The sequence below is a fragment of the Strix aluco genome, chromosome 22 (genome assembly GCF_031877795.1).
Source record: "Strix aluco isolate bStrAlu1 chromosome 22, bStrAlu1.hap1, whole genome shotgun sequence".
Lineage (NCBI taxonomy): Eukaryota > Metazoa > Chordata > Aves > Strigiformes > Strigidae > Strix > Strix aluco.
This window is the reverse complement of record NC_133952.1, coordinates 9,825,100-9,844,929: the sequence shown is the minus strand read 5'-3', so window position 1 is coordinate 9,844,929 and position 19,830 is coordinate 9,825,100. Positions and strand designations below refer to the sequence as shown.

At 59.1% G+C, this 19,830-nt stretch overlaps 1 protein-coding gene and 1 pseudogene across 1 annotated transcript; both read left to right on the top strand.

The window, feature by feature from the left end:
* Positions 1 to 5,744: 5,744 nt before the first annotated feature.
* LOC141933498 (serine/threonine-protein kinase pim-1-like) lies at positions 5,745 to 8,547 on the top strand (annotated as a pseudogene).
* A 4,007-nt stretch (positions 8,548 to 12,554) lies between these two features.
* On the top strand, positions 12,555 to 16,551 carry LOC141933496 (uncharacterized). Its single transcript, XM_074848210.1, has 6 exons — positions 12,555 to 12,591; positions 12,696 to 12,883; positions 13,518 to 13,824; positions 15,392 to 15,554; positions 15,900 to 16,028; positions 16,486 to 16,551. The coding sequence occupies exons 1-5, from the start codon at positions 12,555 to 12,557 to the stop codon at positions 15,934 to 15,936; spliced, it is 732 nt and encodes a 243-aa protein (XP_074704311.1). The 3' UTR covers positions 15,937 to 16,028; positions 16,486 to 16,551.
* Positions 16,552 to 19,830: the final 3,279 nt, after the last annotated feature.

Sequence of the window (19,830 nt, the reverse complement as noted above, 5' to 3'; positions counted from 1 at the left end):
GGCTGGGGGAAAGGAAGAGGCCTTTTCACCCCTCATTTCTCCTCGACAGGGAGATGTTCGCTGCCCTTTGGGGCTGTCAGCTGTGATAGGAGAGGATGAAGAGGCAATTGTTTTCCAGCAGGAAGCGATTTGGAGCCAGCATCGCACTCCCACCTCTATTTCACAACTTTTTATTGCTCCCCGCTGTCAGCAGGGGAAGGACGCACATTTCGGAAAGCAGAAAAAAACGATGAAGCAGGAGCAGGATGAGATTTCAGACTGTTGGACCTCCCGCTCTGGGAGCACCGGAGTCCCGTGGATGGCTGAGGACTTGCAAAGGGCCAGCACTCATCACACCTGTGGCTTCCTGTACCCACCCATCCCCAGCAAAGGTGCTTGGTGATGCAGAAAGGACTGGCCAGGGCAGCCTGCAGCCACAGCAACAGCGAGGGTTGTGGTTTGCACGTCCCTGTGTGGGACTGAGAGATGAGCAACAGCCAAACCCCTGCCACGGCTGGAACAACGCAGATGAGCACCGAGGAGAAAAACCCCCTGGGGAGCGGGGGCCGGGCTCAGGCAGGGACCCGCAGAGCTGGAGACTCGGAGGTGGCATCTCACCCCACGTCCTGCCGCAAGGAGAGCATCCAGCTGCCCCCGAGGCGGCATCTGAAACCCTTTGGCCCTTCTCAGCACAGTGAGGCACAGGAGCTATTTTAAACACCTGCCTTAGGATGGGGTGAATTAGCAGCAAACCAGGTGTCCCGCGGCTCCACCCCCAGTAATGAATCCTGGTGGAAGTCGGTCTCCAAAGGCTTTTTGCCGATGGCCTGTGTGGCAACAGCACCACCTCCACAGGGCAGGTGGGGAAACTGAGGCACGGAGCCCCAACCTGCTGGAGATCTTCTGCGGTGGAGCTTGGGCTCACCTGCCTTTCCCTGCCCTACCCCTCCTTAGGCTGGGACCAGCCGCAGAGGAGCTCCCAGCGTCAAACCCCTGATGGCCCCACATCCCCCAGGCAGGGGATTTAGTCCGCCAGGAGTCGAGACTAAAGCCCTGCACCCCCCTCAGCATGAACCCGGGGTGAAGCCTGTCCCTTCCCAGCCCTCCTCTGAAAAACAAACCCCGTGCTGTGACAGTGGGGGCGGCCAGGTGCTGGTGTCAGGCACCTGTAGCCCCGCTCCAGACCAGAGTCTCATGTGTTGGGGTTTATAGCGACCTTCCTGAGAGTGGGATCTGCGCTAACCCTGCCTGCGTGACACGTCGAAACTGCATCACTTGGCCTGAGAGGTGGTGGGGGTTTTGATGAGGAAAAAACCACGTTATTGACTGTAAAAAAACCAAACAAACAAAAAAAAAAACCAAAAAAAACCACCAACAACCGCAAAACCTTCTGGTGTGTAAAGTTGAGTCAAATTTCGCAGCTTCAGCTAAGGAAACGTATTTTTTACAAGGGTGATCAGAGTGTTTCTTTCACCCCTTTCCAAGCTGTTGGTCCCCTTTGTCCAGGGTAATATTTCTGTGTCCCTGATCACTGTGTTTATTACAGTTAGGAGGGGGTTAAGCAACCCAAACATGGAACAGCTGCTCCTGTTTCAAATTGAAGCAGCCGCTGCAGTGACCCTGCAGGGACACCCCGGCACGCGTGTGCACCTGAAAGGTTGCAGGGATGGAGATCTCTCCCCGCTGCAGAAGCTGTGAGAAAAACAGAAGCAGCAAAATGTCATTTCAGGTCAACCCCTGCCAAAAGTCTTCCTCTTGCCCCAGCTCCCCGAAACGGGCAGGCAGGGCCGGGCCCCCGGCACACGGGCGTGGCCTCGTAAGGCATCAGCACCGACCCCAACGGAAACCGCCCCCCCGTGCTGCCACCCACGCGGCACGGGTGTGCCACGCCAGCCGTGATCTCGGTGCCAGGCTACTACTCGTGGTAAATCACTGGCTGTAGCATCGCTACGTGTGCGCATGGGTGCGTGTAGATCCCTGCAAAACACATAAATTTGGCTCAGACTGGCCCAGGTTGGCTCCTGCCGTCACCAGCTGAGACCTGACGGCAATCGAAGCACAGCTGAGGATGCCGAGGACTTGGATTTCAGCCCTTTTCCCCCATCCTCTGGGGGGGGTTTCTCTCCTTTTGGGGAGAGGAGCAGGATGAGGGCAGCGTGGCGACAATGAGCCAGGGCGGAGGGGTCACTCTCCTGCTGCTCTAGCAGGGTGTTTCCAAACAAAGTCTTAAAACAGTTTATCCCCGTTTATTCAGGAGGTGACTGCTTGTGCCTCACGGCTTGCCCCATGATGGCGGCTCCTCCCTCCCCTTGGTTGTCGTTACTGAGGGGACATTTTGGCACCGGGGCTTGGCTGGGGGCTGGAAACAGCCCCAAAGGGCTTTGAACCCTTGAGGGGACCACGACAGCCGCAGGTGCCGGCGGAGCCACCCCGGGGTGCCGCAGGGCCCCAGACGGGTGCTGTCTCCCCTCAGTGCCGTGTCCTCCCCCTGCCCCGCGCCCGGCTCTGTCCACCCGCTCCCTCCTGTGGCCCTGCGGGTGGTTTAACCCGCTTCCTCCCACCCCCTCCCGATGGTTTCGCCCAGGGGCTTGCTGGGCGCCTCCCCACCCCGCACCGTGAGCAGTCTCTGCCCTTCCCCAGGGCGGTTTAACCCCACCGGCCGTCCCCTCCTCAGGGTCCCCCCGGCCCATGCAGGCACCGCCGCCCCAGGCCCGCTCTGGGCCCCGCTCCATGCGGGCTGCTCCCCCCGCCGGGGCGGGATGGGTTATTCCCTCCCCCCCCCACCCCTCAGATGGTCTCTCCCGCCTCGCGCAGCCCCCTCCAGCCCCGTAGGCCCCGCCTCTTCTCTGACGTCACTCCCCGCCCGCTCGCCATTGGCTGATCCACAGCGCCTTGCTCAACAGCAGCCAATGGCGGTGCTCTCTGCGTCCAGATCCAAGATGGCGCCGCCGGGGGCCGCAGGAGAGTGGTGGTGAGGCGGCCTGCGGGGCCCGGCCGGCCGGCGGGCTCGCTCGCTCGCTCGCTCGCTGGCCGGCCGGCCGGGCCCCCCGCCTTCTTCTGCCACGGCGGCCGAGAGCGGCAGGCAGTTCTGGAAGCGGCAGGCGCCAAGCTGCCGAGCAGGTGAGCGCGGGCCCGGCCCGGCCCGGGCCGACCCGGCCCTACCCCCCCCCCCTCCTCCGGGGAAGGGGTGCAAGGGCCGCAGCTCCCCTCCCCAGCTGGGGGGCGTTGGGTAGGGGAGCTGGATCAGCCCCTCTGCCTCGGGAAGGGGCTGTCAGGAGCACCCTGCCTGGCTGTGGGGCTGGGGCCCCTGGGGTACCCCCTGCAAGGGTGGGGGGTACCAGGGGTATCCACCCCGGCTGTGGGCCAGGGGAGCTGGCCGGGGGCCCTGGGCTTCCCCTCTGCAATAAGGGGGATGCCAAGGGCACCCCAGGCTATGGGGCAGGGGAATTCTGCTGGAGAAAATGCCCTTGTATAAGAGAAGGGTAGTGCCAGGATCGCCCCCTCATCAGTAGGGCAGGGCAGGCTCTGGGGGGGACCCCTGTGTGCACCCTGTGCCCCATGGGAAGCAGGGTGGAGGGGGTCAGGGCCTCGAAGGCCCCCCTGGGGTGGCCTCAGAGCCAGGGCTGTACTGTCCTACTTCCCACAGATACTGAAGAGATCTCACCCCTTCCCGAAGCCCTTAGAGATGTTGCCTTGGGTGGCAGCAACTCTGTCCCAGACAGGTGCCCCTGCCAACGCGTGTGCCCCCTCTGTTATCTTCTCTGCGGATTGTCACTTCTGGTCCACCTCTGCTTGATACGAGGGACTGTGGGGCCTCTCTGTGTACACCTCCCCTGCTGTGGTTCCTCTGGCTGTGATGTCCCTGTTCCTGTCGAGGCATCCGCACTCACGCGGGGATGGGAGAAACAAGTGAAATGTCTGATTCAGGTGGTGTTTAGGAAGAAGAGGCTGATGGTGATGAAGGAGATGCTCCCTACGAGGCCTCTGGAGCAAGGCTCCCATGGGGACAGGGCACCCACCTCTCTGGGGAGGCTTTCACAAGTGCTGTTCCTGTCTGGTGCTCCTCACGGTTGCTCTCATCTGCCTTATGTGAACCCCGTCCTTCCCCTCCTGGTGTGGGGACGCAGTCTGAAATGCTTAGTTGGCTCTAAATCCTGCTGGGCCAGTTAAATCTCTCTTTCTAATGTGCTTTCACTCGGTTCTTTGTCGCTGCGCCGGCTCCCTCAGGTTGGTGGGACAATCCAGGCCCCTGGCAAGCAAAGGGAAATCAACGAGCGCTATGTGTTCCTCCTCTTCTGCTCACGGGGGAAGCAAATGTTGTGCTCTCCCTGGGTCGTTTTGTCTCCCGATTGCTTCCGTCCCTCCCGTGGAGGTCACGGCCCTGCTCCCAGCTGGTGGTCTTAGACAGCATCTCTCTTCTGCAGTGGATGACTTCAGGCTTCGCCTTGGAAAGCTCAAACCAGGTGAACCGGTCTGGGAGGCAGCCGGTCCTGCCTGGACAATACACTCCAACGTCAAGTTTTTGGCAAAGTTCTCCCCTGCTCCTAACTGGCTGCTGCCCGGGAGGCTTGCTACCACCTCGAAATCCCCTGCATGCCCGTCCTTCCCAGGGATGGCTACCGACAGGGCTTGGGCAACACAACCACAGAAGGTGGAGGTGGGACGTGCTGCATCCGTGGTCGCTGGACGTGAAGCTCCCTTTCTTCTTTTTTGTCTGAGCTTTGAGAGAGATTCCCATACAGATTCTTGGCTCTCTCCTTTCTTTGCCCGGACAAGCTGACAGAGGGAGGCTTTGTAAAGATTTGGAGACTGTCTTAGCTTCCTTTTCCATGACACTTGGTGTATTTGGTCACTTAGTTGTATTAGCTTTTAGGTGGTGCTTTTTCCCTGCAGATTTAAGGTGACAGAACCAGTAAATGTTGTTTCACGTTTCCAATACTGCCCTGTGGTTTTTGCATCGGGAATTCTCAGCCCAGTAGTTTTCTGGGGATGCATTGACAGGTTGGTCTAGTGTCTTATCCTCTGTGCAATGGGTTGTTTATTTCCTGTTCTTTAGAGAGATGGGCAGCCAGGCTCCAGTGGGAGGTATTTATATGCTGTTTTAAAAGGGGAGAAACAGAATCTGCTAAGAATAAATATGTTCTGTGTCCAAAGCGGCACTGAGCTTTCATGGATTTCCCTAGAAGAGGGAAAAGTTGAGGCAGCGGTTTGCCGGTGGTGAAGTACCGGCAGCGCGGGGTGGGAGGGCGGGACGGGATCCACCGGGAAGTTGTGAGATCGCAGGAAAAACACAGTAACGTGAAGAAGCAGCCAATAAAACATGGGGATTTTGGTGCGGATGTGGGAGGAAGAGGAGCTGCGTGGCTGCCAGCCGGCCGGTTCTGCCGGCCCGGCAGAGAGAGCAGCCGGTTGGGACTGATTGTGGGCCCGATCCCGGGCTGGCGGCAGGGTCGGGTCAGGCTGAGCCTGCCCGTGCCCCCTGCCCGTGCCCCCTGCCCCCCGCCCCCCCCCGCGCCCCGCCCGGTTTGCATTGTGCGAGCCGTGGCAACCGCGGAATGCGTCGGGGCTCCCTGGGCAACGGGGCCACAGCCAGGCAGTCGGGCAGCGGACGAGCGATGGCCGGCAGCAGCAGTTTGGCTCTCCCGGCGTTTCTCGCCCCCGACCCCCCCCGCGCGCCTCTGGCCCCTTCCCCTTCCCGCCGCGCCGGGCCCCGCCGCCTCGTCCCCGCCCCGCGGCTCTCGCCCTATTGGCGGTGGCGCCGCTGGATGGGCCGGCACGGCTGGGCCTGGCGCGGCAGCGCCGCCCCCCGGCTCTGCCCGGCCCAGCCCCGGTCGCCGCTCCCCCCGGGGCCGGTGGGGGGCTGCTGTGCCGAGGCCGCTCCCTCCCCGCCCCACCCCGCCTCCGTCTCCTCCTCCTCCTTCTCCCCGGGCTCCCCAGTCCGCCCGCAGCCACTCGGCAGCCCGAGTGCCGGCACAGAGCCACCGGTGCCCGGTCCGGTTCGGGAGGTGCCGAGCCTGGCCCCGGAATCGGGCGAGGGGGTCGGGGTGCCTCTCCCGAAGATCCCCTCGCCGGCCCATCGACATCCCGGGAGCGGCGCGGAGCTACACGCGGCCAAAGCAGCGCCAGGTCAGAGCGGGACGGGCCGGTTTGGCTGGGCCCGGTTCGGCGGGGGGCGAGGGGGCGGCTGGGACGGGGCGGTGACGGCCCGGTCCGGCCCGCAGGGAAGGAGAAGGGGCGGCTGGAGGAGCTGTACCAGGTGGGCCAGCTACTGGGGAGCGGCGGCTACGGCTCGGTGTACTCGGGCATCCGCCTCTCCGATGGCACCCCGGTAAGTGGCGGGGACAGCGGCGGGGCGGAGGGGAGGAGGAGGAGGAGGAGGAGGCTCAGCCTGTCGCTCCCCTTGGCTTGCAGGTGGCCATCAAACATGTGCCCCGGGCACATGTCACAGCGTGGGGTTTGCTGGTGAGTGACCGGGGCTACCGGGAGAAGCCGGGGCATTACGGGGTGGGGGATAAGGCGAGGCCCGAGAGGGTGGAAACCGGGACACAGCGGGGGGAGCGGGCGTGGAGTCACTGGGGGACGCGGAACATCCCGGGTGAGGGGCTGCCCAGTCCCGGGGGGGCCGGGCGGGGGGCACAGGAGCATCCCCTTGGCAGGGGGGATCCCCGGGCACCAGTGGGGCTGAACAAGGGGCAGCGGAGCATCCCGGGTGGAGGGGTGCACAGAACTGATGGGGCTGAGTAGGGGCGCACCCGAGCAGCGGTTCCCTAGCAACGGGGGGCACTGGGGCATCCCCTTGGCAGGGGGGATGCCCGGGCACTGGTGGGGTCAGGCAGGGGGGCACTGGAGCATCCCGGCTGGTCCCCCTGCAGCCCAGCGGCACTCGAGCGCCGATGGAGATCGTGTTGCTGAACGCGGTGGGCTCCTCCGGCTTCCGCGGCGTCATCCGCCTCCTCGACTGGTTCGAGCTGCCGGACGGCTTCGTGCTGGTGCTGGAGCGTCCGGAGCTCGTGCAGGATCTCTTCGATTTCATCACCGAGAGGGGATCCTTGTCGGAGGAGGTGGCGCGGGGGCTGTTCCGGCAGGTACTGGAGGCCGTGCGGCACTGCAACGCCTGCGGTGTCCTGCACCGGGACATCAAGGCGGAGAACATCATCATCGACCTCGCCAGCAGTGAGCTCAAGCTCATCGACTTCGGCTGTGGCACCTTCCTCCAGGACACGGTCTACACGACATTTGCCGGTGAGCCCACAGCCGGGGGGATGCTCCCGGCACTGCACGGCCCAGCCTGACCGGGCACCGGTTCCCCCTTTGGAGGGGGGGGGAATTAATTACTCAGCCGGCTGCCAAGTTGTTTTTGGCGCGGGGCGCATGTTGTGAAACGGGAGCCGGCTCCCAGCCGCTGCCACCCACCTGCCCGGGGCTGGGGTGGGGGGATCCAGCCTGACAGAAACAAACACCCGTGGGGGTAGCGGGGTGGGGGGGGTTGCAAAACCCGTATGCTGGCCGGTTTGGATTGCAGGCGTGGAAGGGCTTGGGCTGCTCCACTCCCCTTGTTTGCCTTGGCGTTTTTTAAATATTTTTTTTTGGCTAAGGCAGGGTGGAAAGGCGTGGGGTTTTCCCACCTGTGGGGTTTTTTTCCTTATTTTCTCCTTCCCCCGCCCCCCCCCCCCCCCCCCCTCCCCCGCACATAACGGTCAGGCCTTCCCCGGGCCCATGCTGCCCTCTTCCGGCACCGGCGGCTTTTTTTTACAACCCAAAGTTTGTAAACAAGAGTCCCGTGTTGGTGAGGGGGTGGCAGGTCACACTGTGTGTCATCATCCCCGGTGCAGCCCCCGTGTCCCCAAGGACGCTCGGGTGAGGATCCGGGAGCGGGCAGCATCCGCCTGACGAGCTCCGCCTGTCTCCCGTAGGAACACAAGCGTACAGCCCGCCGGAGTGGGTCCTCTACCACCGCTACCATGGGCGTTCAGCAACAGTCTGGTCCCTGGGCATCCTGCTCTATGACATGGTCTGCGGGGACGTCCCCTTCGAGCAGGATCAGGACATCGTCAGGGGCCAGCTCTTCTTCTACCAGCCGATCTCCCTCGGTGGGTCCCCGACTTCGTGGCGGGCAACGGGTTTGGGAGATGGCACCGGGTGCACGAGTATCCCCGCTCTTACGGCTGTGGAGGAGGGTGATCTCCCGGGGTTAGCTGGGGGAGGTGGTACGTGAGGAGGGTGATCTCCCGGGGTTATCTGGGGGAGGTGGTACGTGTCCTGCCATCCTACTCTCCTCCAACACAGCTCCTGGATCGGGAGGTTTGGGGGTAGCTCTGAGCACACCCAGCATGTCCTGGGCACTGCGGACGGGGGTGGAAGGTGCACAGGAGCCTTCTCTGACTGGCGGTGTCTGGTTTCTCTCCCCAGAGTGCCAGGATCTCATCAGGTGGTGTTTGTCCTCGTGGCCTTCGGACAGACCATCTTTGGAGGACATTTTCAACCACCCCTGGCTGCGAGGCACTCACCTGCCCTAGGAGATGGCAGAGACCCCACCTGCACGGTTTGGCCCGGGACCCTGGCACATAACAGCTCCAGGCATCTCCTGGCCGTAAGAAGCAAAGAAGACCAGGCTTCCTCACCACCGTAGCACTGAGCAGGGATCGTCGGGAACACGCACATCCTGTCCCGAAGCTGGGCTGGAGACCTGATCTTCCAAGTGCTGGTGGCCACCATCCAACCCAGCTGTCCTGGGCTCCATCTGAATGACCCTGTCTCATTTGCTGGTCTTGCCAGTAATTTTTTTTTTTTTTTTTGGTTTTGGTTGTGTTATTGTTATTGGTGGAGGGAGGAGACCTTATTGCAAACCATCTGGTTTTGGTGGCTCCCAAACCTCTTCCTGACCACCTGAATTCGGGACGGCGAGAGGATCAGAGACCTTATTGCAAGAGAAGCTTCAATGGGGGAAAAACAGTGGCCGAATGGCTGCCGCCTCCGCTGTCACCGTGCTCGAGTGCCTTCAGCTGAGATCTGGGCTGTGCTGGAGGAAATACTTGAATTTCCCTACACTGCTGCTTTTCCAAGACTTGCCTGGGTATAGACTTCCTTTTCCCCTTTCAAAAAGAAAACAGGTCAGAAGACACCTGGGAGCCAAGCAGGCGATCCCTCACCTCCCGTGCCTCCACCTCGCCTGGATTTTCTGGGTTTCTTTGCTTCCCGGTGCCCTCACGAATGCACAAACAATGCAAACCAACAGAGCTGTAAATATATATTATTTATGAATGTTATACAGGAGCGAAGTTTGATGTGCGTTGTTAATAGTGATAACGTTTTACCTTTTTCTCTTTTTTCCAGTTTTTGTTTTTAATTTATTTTCATGGATTTGTTTATTAAAGAGAGAGTTCTAGCCAGTAGTTCCTTAGAAAACTCGCCGCAGAAAGGCTGAGCAGGTCGGGCGCGGGGCTGGGTGCTGGTAGTCACTTTGTTTCCGCCTGTTGCTGATGATTTTGTCCCTGCCCGGCGTGTGCTGCAGGAGGGGAACGGTGCCATCGTGTCCCCCGGCAAGATCCCGCTGCCCGGGTACCGTTTTGTCCTGCCAGGGTGACGGGGTGTACCCAAGGTTGGGTGTTGGGAAAGGATCGGTGCGTGTTTGATCCCCGTGCACCCGCCTTCCTGTGCAGTAACGCCTTCACGGGGCTGAGAGCCACCAGAGTCATGTCCCAGACCTCTGCCACGGGGACAGGACCACGGTCGGTGTGACGGGAGACCTGAAGATGGGCAGCCGATGCCCGTTGCTCCCCTCCACATCATGGCATTGTGGCACAGGGGCTGGGGGAAAGGAAAAGGCCTTTTCACCCCTCATTTCTCCTCGACAGGGAGATGTTCGCTGCCCTTTGGGGCTGTCAGCTGTGATAGGAGAGGATGAAGAGGCAATTGTTTTCCAGCAGGAAGCGATTTGGAGCCAGCATCGCACTCCCACCTCTATTTCACAACTTTTTATTGCTCCCCGCTGTCAGCAGGGGAAGGACGCACATTTCGGAAAGCAGAAAAAAACGATGAAGCAGGAGCAGGATGAGATTTCAGACTGTTGGACCTCCCGCTCTGGGAGCACCGGAGTCCCGTGGATGGCTGAGGACTTGCAAAGGGCCAGCACTCATCACACCTGTGGCTTCCTGTACCCACCCATCCCCAGCAAAGGTGCTTGGTGATGCAGAAAGGACTGGCCAGGGCAGCCTGCAGCCACAGCAACAGCGAGGGTTGTGGTTTGCACGTCCCTGTGTGGGACTGAGAGATGAGCAACAGCCAAACCCCTGCCACGGCTGGAACAACGCAGATGAGCACCGAGGAGAAAAACCCCCTGGGGAGCGGGGGCCAGGCTCAGGCAGGGACCCGCAGAGCTGGAGACTCGGAGGTGGCATCTCACCCCACGTCCTGCCGCAAGGAGAGCATCCAGCTGCCCCCGAGGCGGCATCTGAAACCCTTTGGCCCTTCTCAGCACAGTGAGGCACAGGAGCTATTTTAAACACCTGCCTTAGGATGGGGTGAATTAGCAGCAAACCAGGTGTCCCGCGGCTCCACCCCCAGTAATGAATCCTGGTGGAAGTCGGTCTCCAAAGGCTTTTTGCCGATGGCCTGTGTGGCAACAGCACCACCTCCACAGGGCAGGTGGGGAAACTGAGGCACGGAGCCCCAACCTGCTGGAGATCTTCTGCGGTGGAGCTTGGGCTCACCTGCCTTTCCCTGCCCTACCCCTCCTTAGGCTGGGACCAGCCGCAGAGGAGCTCCCAGCGTCAAACCCCTGATGGCCCCACATCCCCCAGGCAGGGGATTTAGTCCGCCAGGAGTCGAGACTAAAGCCCTGCACCCCCCTCAGCATGAACCCGGGGTGAAGCCTGTCCCTTCCCAGCCCTCCTCTGAAAAACAAACCCCGTGCTGTGACAGTGGGGGCGGCCAGGTGCTGGTGTCAGGCACCTGTAGCCCCGCTCCAGACCAGAGTCTCATGTGTTGGGGTTTATAGCGACCTTCCTGAGAGTGGGATCTGCGCTAACCCTGCCTGCGTGACACGTCGAAACTGCATCACTTGGCCTGAGAGGTGGTGGGGGTTTTGATGAGGAAAAAACCACGTTATTGACTGTAAAAAAACCAAACAAACAAAAAAAAAAACCAAAAAAAACCACCAACAACCGCAAAACCTTCTGGTGTGTAAAGTTGAGTCAAATTTCGCAGCTTCAGCTAAGGAAACGTATTTTTTACAAGGGTGATCGGAGTGTTTCTTTCACCCCTTTCCAAGCTGTTGGTCCCCTTTGTCCAGGGTAATATTTCTGTGTCCCTGATCACTGTGTTTATTACAGTTAGGAGGGGGTTAAGCAACCCAAACATGGAACAGCTGCTCCTGTTTCAAATTGAAGCAGCCGCTGCAGTGACCCTGCAGGGACACCCCGGCACGCGTGTGCACCTGAAAGGTTGCAGGGATGGAGATCTCTCCCCGCTGCAGAAGCTGTGAGAAAAACAGAAGCAGCAAAATGTCATTTCAGGTCAACCCCTGCCAAAAGTCTTCCTCTTGCCCCAGCTCCCCGAAACGGGCAGGCAGGGCCGGGCCCCCGGCACACGGGCGTGGCCTCGTAAGGCATCAGCACCGACCCCAACGGAAACCGCCCCCCCGTGCTGCCACCCACGCGGCACGGGTGTGCCACGCCAGCCGTGATCTCGGTGCCAGGCTACTACTCGTGGTAAATCACTGGCTGTAGCATCGCTACGTGTGCGCATGGGTGCGTGTAGATCCCTGCAAAACACATAAATTTGGCTCAGACTGGCCCAGGTTGGCTCCTGCCGTCACCAGCTGAGACCTGACGGCAATCGAAGCACAGCTGAGGATGCCGAGGACTTGGATTTCAGCCCTTTTCCCCCATCCTCTGGGGGGGGTTTCTCTCCTTTTGGGGAGAGGAGCAGGATGAGGGCAGCGTGGCGACAATGAGCCAGGGCGGAGGGGTCACTCTCCTGCTGCTCTAGCAGGGTGTTTCCAAACAAAGTCTTAAAACAGTTTATCCCCGTTTATTCAGGAGGTGACTGCTTGTGCCTCACGGCTTGCCCCATGATGGCGGCTCCTCCCTCCCCTTGGTTGTCGTTACTGAGGGGACATTTTGGCACCGGGGCTTGGCTGGGGGCTGGAAACAGCCCCAAAGGGCTTTGAACCCTTGAGGGGACCACGACAGCCGCGGGTGCCGGCGGAGCCACCCCGGGGTGCCGCAGGGCCCCAGACGGGTGCTGTCTCCCCTCAGTGCCGTGTCCCCCCCCTGCCCCGCGCCCGGCTCTGTCCACCCGCTCCCTCCTGTGGCCCTGCGGGTGGTTTAACCCGCTTCCTCCCACCCCCTCCCGATGGTTTCGCCCAGGGGCTTGCTGGGCGCCTCCCCACCCCGCACCGTGAGCAGTCTCTGCCCTTCCCCAGGGCGGTTTAACCCCACCGGCCGTCCCCTCCTCAGGGTCCCCCCGGCCCATGCAGGCACCGCCGCCCCAGGCCCGCTCTGGGCCCCGCTCCATGCGGGCTGCTCCCCCCGCCGGGGCGGGATGGGTTATTCCCTCCCCCCCCCACCCCTCAGATGGTCTCTCCCGCCTCGCGCAGCCCCCTCCAGCCCCGTAGGCCCCGCCTCTTCTCTGACGTCACTCCCCGCCCGCTCGCCATTGGCTGATCCACAGCGCCTTGCTCAACAGCAGCCAATGGCGGTGCTCTCTGCGTCCAGATCCAAGATGGCGCCGCCGGGGGCCGCAGGAGAGTGGTGGTGAGGCGGCCTGCGGGGCCCGGCCGGCCGGCGGGCTCGCTCGCTCGCTCGCTCGCTGGCCGGCCGGCCGGGCCCCCCGCCTTCTTCTGCCACGGCGGCCGAGAGCGGCAGGCAGTTCTGGAAGCGGCAGGCGCCAAGCTGCCGAGCAGGTGAGCGCGGGCCCGGCCCGGCCCGGGCCGACCCGGCCCTACCCCCCCCCCCCTCCTCCGGGGAAGGGGTGCAAGGGCCGCAGCTCCCCTCCCCAGCTGGGGGGCGTTGGGTAGGGGAGCTGGATCAGCCCCTCTGCCTCGGGAAGGGGCTGTCAGGAGCACCCTGCCTGGCTGTGGGGCTGGGGCCCCTGGGGTACCCCCTGCAAGGGTGGGGGGTACCAGGGGTATCCACCCCGGCTGTGGGCCAGGGGAGCTGGCCGGGGGCCCTGGGCTTCCCCTCTGCAATAAGACTGGCTCTAACTCCTGACATGCCTCTCCCCAGGTCGCAGGACATTTTTGGGTGTTAATCTACCAGTCGTACATCTCTCCCCTTTACCCTTCTGAGCTGGGAAGCCTGGCACCTCTCCAGCTGTGTGCTGGCACTGTGGCCTCTGTGCCCTGCCATCGTAGCAGCTCTGGCTCTGCCTCCTGCCAGTGGGCAGCCTGGAGAGACTTAACAGGTTCCATGGGTTTGGGAGGAGGAATGGGGAAACTGGAAGAAGGGACTGGGTGGTTGGAGTGAGGATGTTGGGAAGGAAAGAAAATGGAGTGGTCTGACAGCATGGCTCTGATACTGTTTCTCTCTGTCTCCCAGCTTCATCAGGGACCACTCCAACACGTTGCCTATGAAAAGCAAGAAGGCCTCCAGCTTTCAGAGTTTGCCTGCAACACCAGTGTTGCCTGGGACATTGGTGATGATGAAGATGAGGACTTCTCTTCCTCCTCTTCTTCTTTGCAAACTCTGAACTCTAAAGTGGCCAAGTCCACGGCAGCCCAAGTTCTGGAGAACCACAGCAAGCTGCGGGCGAAACCTGAGTGGACCCAGTCCGCTCTCAGCGACGTGCCCACCAACTGCAAGGTCATCAAGTCCAGCAGCGAGGCCCAGCTCTCCAGGACAGCTGGTAAGAGCCATCTTCAGGAGAAGCCTCGTGCTCTGGCGCTCCCCTGACTGACTGCTGAACTCAGCCCCTTGCTGCTACTTGCATGTTACAGCGAGAGGCTGTGGCACAGCCTGTAGGCTCAACAGAGGCTTTCGCCTCCTTGTAGTATCCTGTACTCCAAGGAGCCATTTCTGGAGGCCTGGTCTTGATGCCTCAGTCTCCTGTGCTGCTCAGTATCCTGCGTACAGGCCCAGAGGATCCCGTGTTCTGGATGCTAAGGGATTGTGGAGATCTGTTAAGCTCTTGCTTGGGGTTGCTCACTGTCTGCTTCCTTTGTGGCCCAGTGTGCTGCTCTTAGTAAAGGTCTGGATGAGGTCCTGTTGACCCCAGGTCAGGGCAGTTTGGGCAGAGAACTGGGCAGCATCAGCCCCTGCTCATCGCAGGCAACCGGCTGCCTGTGCTGTGGAAGTCTGCCAGCAGGTGGCATTGGCAGCCCATCGCCTCCTCTCTGTGCTAGCAATTAGCTTGATCACTCTTTAGATCAGTGGTGAGCAGAACAGATCTGAAGGTTGGTTCTTGTGGGATTCCCACAGCTCCTTCTGCCTCATCTCCTGTGCCCTTCTGCCCATGGCTTCCCATGGGAAGAGGGAATTCTGATCCCCTGGCAGCCTGGTGTCTGATGCAGGAGGAAGGGAGGGAGGGAGAAATGGGAGGGAAATGATGGAAGAGCCACAACAGATGCCTGTGAACCAGCTGATCCATCAGAGTGGGCCAGCGGTGCTCTGCTGGGACTGGGGAAGAGAGGGGTGGAATCTGCAGCAGCAGGTCTCTGACAGTGGCCAGAAGAGCGAGGTGGGGTTGGAGAGGTGCAGACTCCATCCCTGCCTCACCGCAGCATCTGCTCCTTGCAGAGGAGGCCTGTGTGGGGACCCCCTTCAGAAGCAGCAGTCCCTTCCCCTTCAGCCCATCATTCCGCTCGTTGCCCGAATCTCTGACCAAAATGCTTCAGGTGCTGCCCCCATGACGGTGAGGGAGAAAACTCACCTGGAGAAGTTTTGGCAGCTCCTTTCCAGGCATAGCACGGACCTGGGTGAGTGTGGCAAAATGGGGGTGCCAGCAGGTGGGAAGGGGAAGGCAGAGGGGGCCTGCTGCCTGCTTCAGGTTGCAATCAGGTCTGCTCTGGCGTGGATGAAATGACTACCTGCAGTTGCTCCAAGCAGGGTAGTTGCACAAACTGCTCTGTTGGCAGATGGTTATGTCCTCCACCAGCTGCCTGTCTGTTTCCAGTCTTTCTCCATCTCACAAATGATTGTGATCACTGGGGGCTGTTTGGCTCTGCATGAGAACGTAGGCTCTGGAGGATTGGAGCCCCTGCAGCCACCAGTCCTGTGCCCAGACTGAGCTGAAAACGTCTCTCCTCCCCTTGCTGCAGACCCACATCCCCTGTCATTGCTAACGTGGAGCCTTCCTGGAGGCTCAAGTGTCTCCAGAGCCTGCAGGAACAGACTGGGCTTTCCTCTCCTTCTGGGTGTAGTGGTGCCTGGACGTGCCTAGGATCTAACCCACTGCCACCACTGTCCGTTTGCAGATGAGCTGAGGAAATGCAGCTGGCCCGGTGTGCCCAGAGAGGTCCGGCCCGTGACATGGCGTCTCCTCTCAGTGAGTACTCGGAGCTGTGACGCAGGAGTCTGGGAGGAACGTGGCAAGCCAGGGACATGTGCTGCTAGACCTTCGTTGTGTCCCGTATCCAGGTTTGCTCATTTTGTATCTGTGCCCAGCCTACGGGTGAGCTGTAGGGCTTTATTTGGTTGGGGAGTGTAATTGCTACATCCTCTTTGAGCACAAAGCCCAGACTGGTGCTGGGAACGTGTGGTTCCCCCTCTTGTTTTGGGAAACTGAATCCCATGAAGTTGGGTTGCTCCAAGATCAGTAAAGACATCAGGGGCTGGGAAAGCCAAATCCCATGAAAGCTCTTTCCCCAGCTCCTGAGTCTCTGTGCCTGACGCTTCCAGGTGCACAGCTGACCGGCAGGATTTCGGGGAATGGTTTGTGGTGAGGGAAGAGGCTCTGCCCTGACACAGCTTTTCCTGCCACAGGGTTATCTCCCTGCAAACATGGAGCAGCAAAAGCTGACCTTGCAGCACAAGCGGGAGGAGTGCTTCAGCTTCATCCAGCAGTGTTATGATTCCCGGAACGAGGAGCACCATCAAGACACCTACCAACAGGTACGAGCCCTCTGCCCGTTGCCTGGCTTTCTGCCTTGGTTATGTCCCTTTCCTCCCTCTTGCTGCCACTTGTCCGTGCGGTTGAAGTCATGCGAGGACTTCCTCTAGCTGTAGCTATCAGGAGTCTTCTCCTTGGGGACAGGACACCATGTTTCTGTCTGTCTTCTTACAGGCAGTAGTTTAAGCCTTCCCTAAATCGACCTAATAACTAGAATTCAGACCCCAGCTCTTTCCCAGCTCAGGGCACCTGCCCACGCCTGAGCAGAGGAGACTGGAGATTAAACTGTAGATGGTTTTCTCAGTGCAGCCATCACCTGCAGCCCTCACTGCGCTTGTCAGCAAGTGCAGCTCTCGCCTGGGGGGACACTGAGGGGTGGATTCCCCTCTGTTAGCCCGTGAGGAGTTACTGTGCCCCTGGAAAGCACGGCTGGTGTGTGTAACCCACCCTCTCTTCCAGATCCACATCGACGTTCCAAGGACCAACCTGCTCATACCCATCTTCCAGCAGCTGCTTGTCCAGGAGGTAAGAGGGGGAGCGAAGCTCCTGCCCCACATTTGCTGTGGGATGTGTGTGGGGTTAGACCAGCACTGCCACGAGTGAGTTGGTTTTGCAGGGAAACTTCCCTGGCTGACAGCTGCTGATGCGAATGCCTGCTGAAACTTTGTCCCATGTTTCTGAAATCAGACTTGGAGCTCAGGAGTGATGAGATCAGCTCTTTTGTGGCGAGATGTAGCCAAGAATTGGTAAAAGACCTGAAGCTTTTGTTTTGAGACAAATTCAAGGTGTTTGAACCAGAAAAGATCAGTTGTGTTTTGCTATGAAACTTTTTGTGCGAAGCAGGATGTGAGAAACGCGGGCAGGGAGGGGTTTGAGAGGTGGCCAGGAGGTGTGAGCATCTGTCCTCTTTAGAAACGAGCTCAGCGTGTGTGTATATGTCAGAGCACAGTGTCCTGGGGCTGGGGCAGTCTGGAAATAACACGGTGGTTGTTGGGGGGAGGCTGCTCTATTGGGAACTATCCCGACCCATGATGTTTTGCCGAGAGAACTGTGCTGATAACAGCCTTGGCTTTCCACATGATGCTCAGCAGGGTGTGCTGCTCTGCTAATGGGCAGCCCTGCCCTAGGGGTGGAAGGGTCTTAAGCCACCTGGATCTTGAAAAGTTGGGTCTGCACTTCTTCCAACAGAGGCTTTGAGGAGCCTGGGCTGCTTTGTTTGGTGAAGTGTGGGCTGGCCTGTGTGGGGGATCTGTGGGTCATACCAGAGTCTCTCCTAGGACTTGCATGCTTCTTATCTCACCTGTATTGCTGCAGAAAAGCCTGTCAGCGCATGATCTCAGCTCCCTGAGCTTAGCAGTTATGCTTTTCTGCCTTTCCTTTGTGCACAGCTAATGCAGGTACCTGCTTTCCCTCATTCTTCCCTAGATCTTTGAAAGAATCCTGTTTATCTGGGCCATTCGACACCCAGCCAGCGGCTGTGTGCAGGGAATCAATGACCTGGTCACTCCGTTCTTCGTTGTGCTCCTCTCTGAGTATGTTGGTAAGTGACTTTTGCTGTCTGAAGCACAGTGCTGCCTCTTCACCACAGTGTTTGAAATGGTGTGAAGCGCTGGCATCAGACAAGTTTGCATTGCTGGAGGGGATGATGTGTGTGTTCTTCCTTCCCAGAACATGATTATTTTTAAAGGTAAAATAGCTCACGAGGTTCTAGGGACTGGGCGGTTTAAAGGAACAGTTACAGAAGCTAAACCTTTACTTCCCAAGTTGTTGACTCAATTCCCATTCACGTATTAGTGAGCAGTGTTGCCATCTGACAGCTGCCTGCAGCTCACATCAAAATGAGATGGTGGTACAAGTCCAGTCCTCGAGGCTGAAGGGAAACTGGAAGAAAGCAAAAAAAATAAGCCCCTCTAATTTGTCCTGCAGGTTGGGACCCTGCGGGCACCCTTGGCTGAGTGCTAAGAGCAGAGATGGGAGATGCACATGTGGCATGCTCTGCCTGGAAAGACTCCTCATCTCGGTGAGTAAACTCACCGGTCCTTTGCAGGTCAGGGTGTGACTTATGCTCCAAGGTGCTTCTCAGCAGGAATGACCCAACTAGCCAAATGGGAATCTTAAAATGTGGTGGATGCTGCGTGCTTTCTGTTAGCTGAGAGATGTGTACCTGGTGGGTCAATTTTCTTTGAAAAGACTCATGTTTAAAGAAGTCTCTAATTTCTGAAAAACATGTACAATTGCTTTGGCATTCTTGAAAGTCCTTATGTCTTCCAAGTGTAACACAATTCAAGGCTTTGCAGGAATAAGGAAACAAAATTTGACCTTTTAGATGAATCAGCTCCTACCTTTGCAGAGACAATAGCAGATCCGTAGATCGATACAGTGCTAACGTGGTGTCGTTATAAGCCCACAGGTGTTACCTCCAGAACTTTCCTGTAATCCGAATATTGCTGGTTTCATACCTTGATTTCAAGTCACTAAAAAGCTGCATAGGCCCTCTAGGGGATAAGAAGATTGGAAAGGAAAGATTGGAATGGACAACACAGGGAAAATAATCAGTGATGCCTGAGTTCCAGGAAACAGACACTCTCCTGGGAAAATGTCTTTTCCATCACTTACAGTTACAGCTGCCCACTGATGACCCCAGGGCCAGGGTGAGACATTAGATTAAGACCATCAGGTGTGCTGGATGGCACAACCTGGCTGATGTAATGAGTTGTTCAATAGGTATTCTAACTGATGTGAATTAATCTCTTCACTGCATGACTGGATCTCATTGTTAGAAGTCACGTTGCCTGCTCCCACACAGCCCCAGCACGAAGAAGCCATCCCCTCTCACACACAGGCCCCACAGCCCCACAGCTAATCCCCAGCAGCTCTCACAAACCCCTCAAGGAGTTTGTCTCTTGTTGCGTCCTGGTTTGCCGTGCTGGCTACCGCCTGCCCAGTCCTCAAAGGCCCAAGGAGCTCTGATGGCACTGGAAGAGGTGCTGAGGGAGCTCTACCTGTGGCTTGCAGGTCCCTGGGGGATCCTTGGGGCCTTCCGTGAGGCGCCTACCAGGGCTGGTGAGGCAGTCAGCAAGTGCTAAGGGAAGGGGAACTGGAAATGAGGCCCAGAGTGGAGCCCTTTATCCCCTTGCCTTCGTGGGCTGGGAGCAAGGCATGAGGGGCTTCTGATGTGTCTGTGCCCCTGATGTGTCCCCCTGCCCCTCAAGCATGTGGGAAGCTGGCACTAGGTCCAAGGAGAGCAGGTGATGAGACAAAGTCTGTTCTATGGGGATCCAGGGACAGCTGGGACAAGGAGGCCACTGTCAGCAGGGGTGGTCACAGTGCCCACCCATGGCAGGGCTTAGTCAGAAGTCATCAGCTGGAGGGCAGATTGCACGGGGAACCAACATCCAAGGCACCCAGTGTGGTGCACATCCCCCTGCTGCCCTCCCAGGCAGCAGAGCAAAGGCCCTCCGGTATGTGAGACCTAGGCAGGGCAGAGCCCCCAGCAGGGCTGGGCCTTGAGGAGCGCCCAGGCTGGAGAAATGGGCAGCCAGAAGTCTTGTCCTCTGCAACAAAAGGAAATTCAAAGTCCTGGTTCTAGGAACGAATAGCCCCATACACCAGTAAAGGTTGGGAGATCACCAGTAGCTTTACAGCAACTCGGTCTTGGTGGCCTCAAGTTGAACATGAGTTGTCAACACACCCTTGTGGCAGGGAAGGCCAAAGGCTGCATTAGGAAGAGCTTGGCCAGCATGTTGGGGAGATGATCCCTCCCATCTGCTCAGCACTGGTGAGGCCACATCTGGAATGTCCATT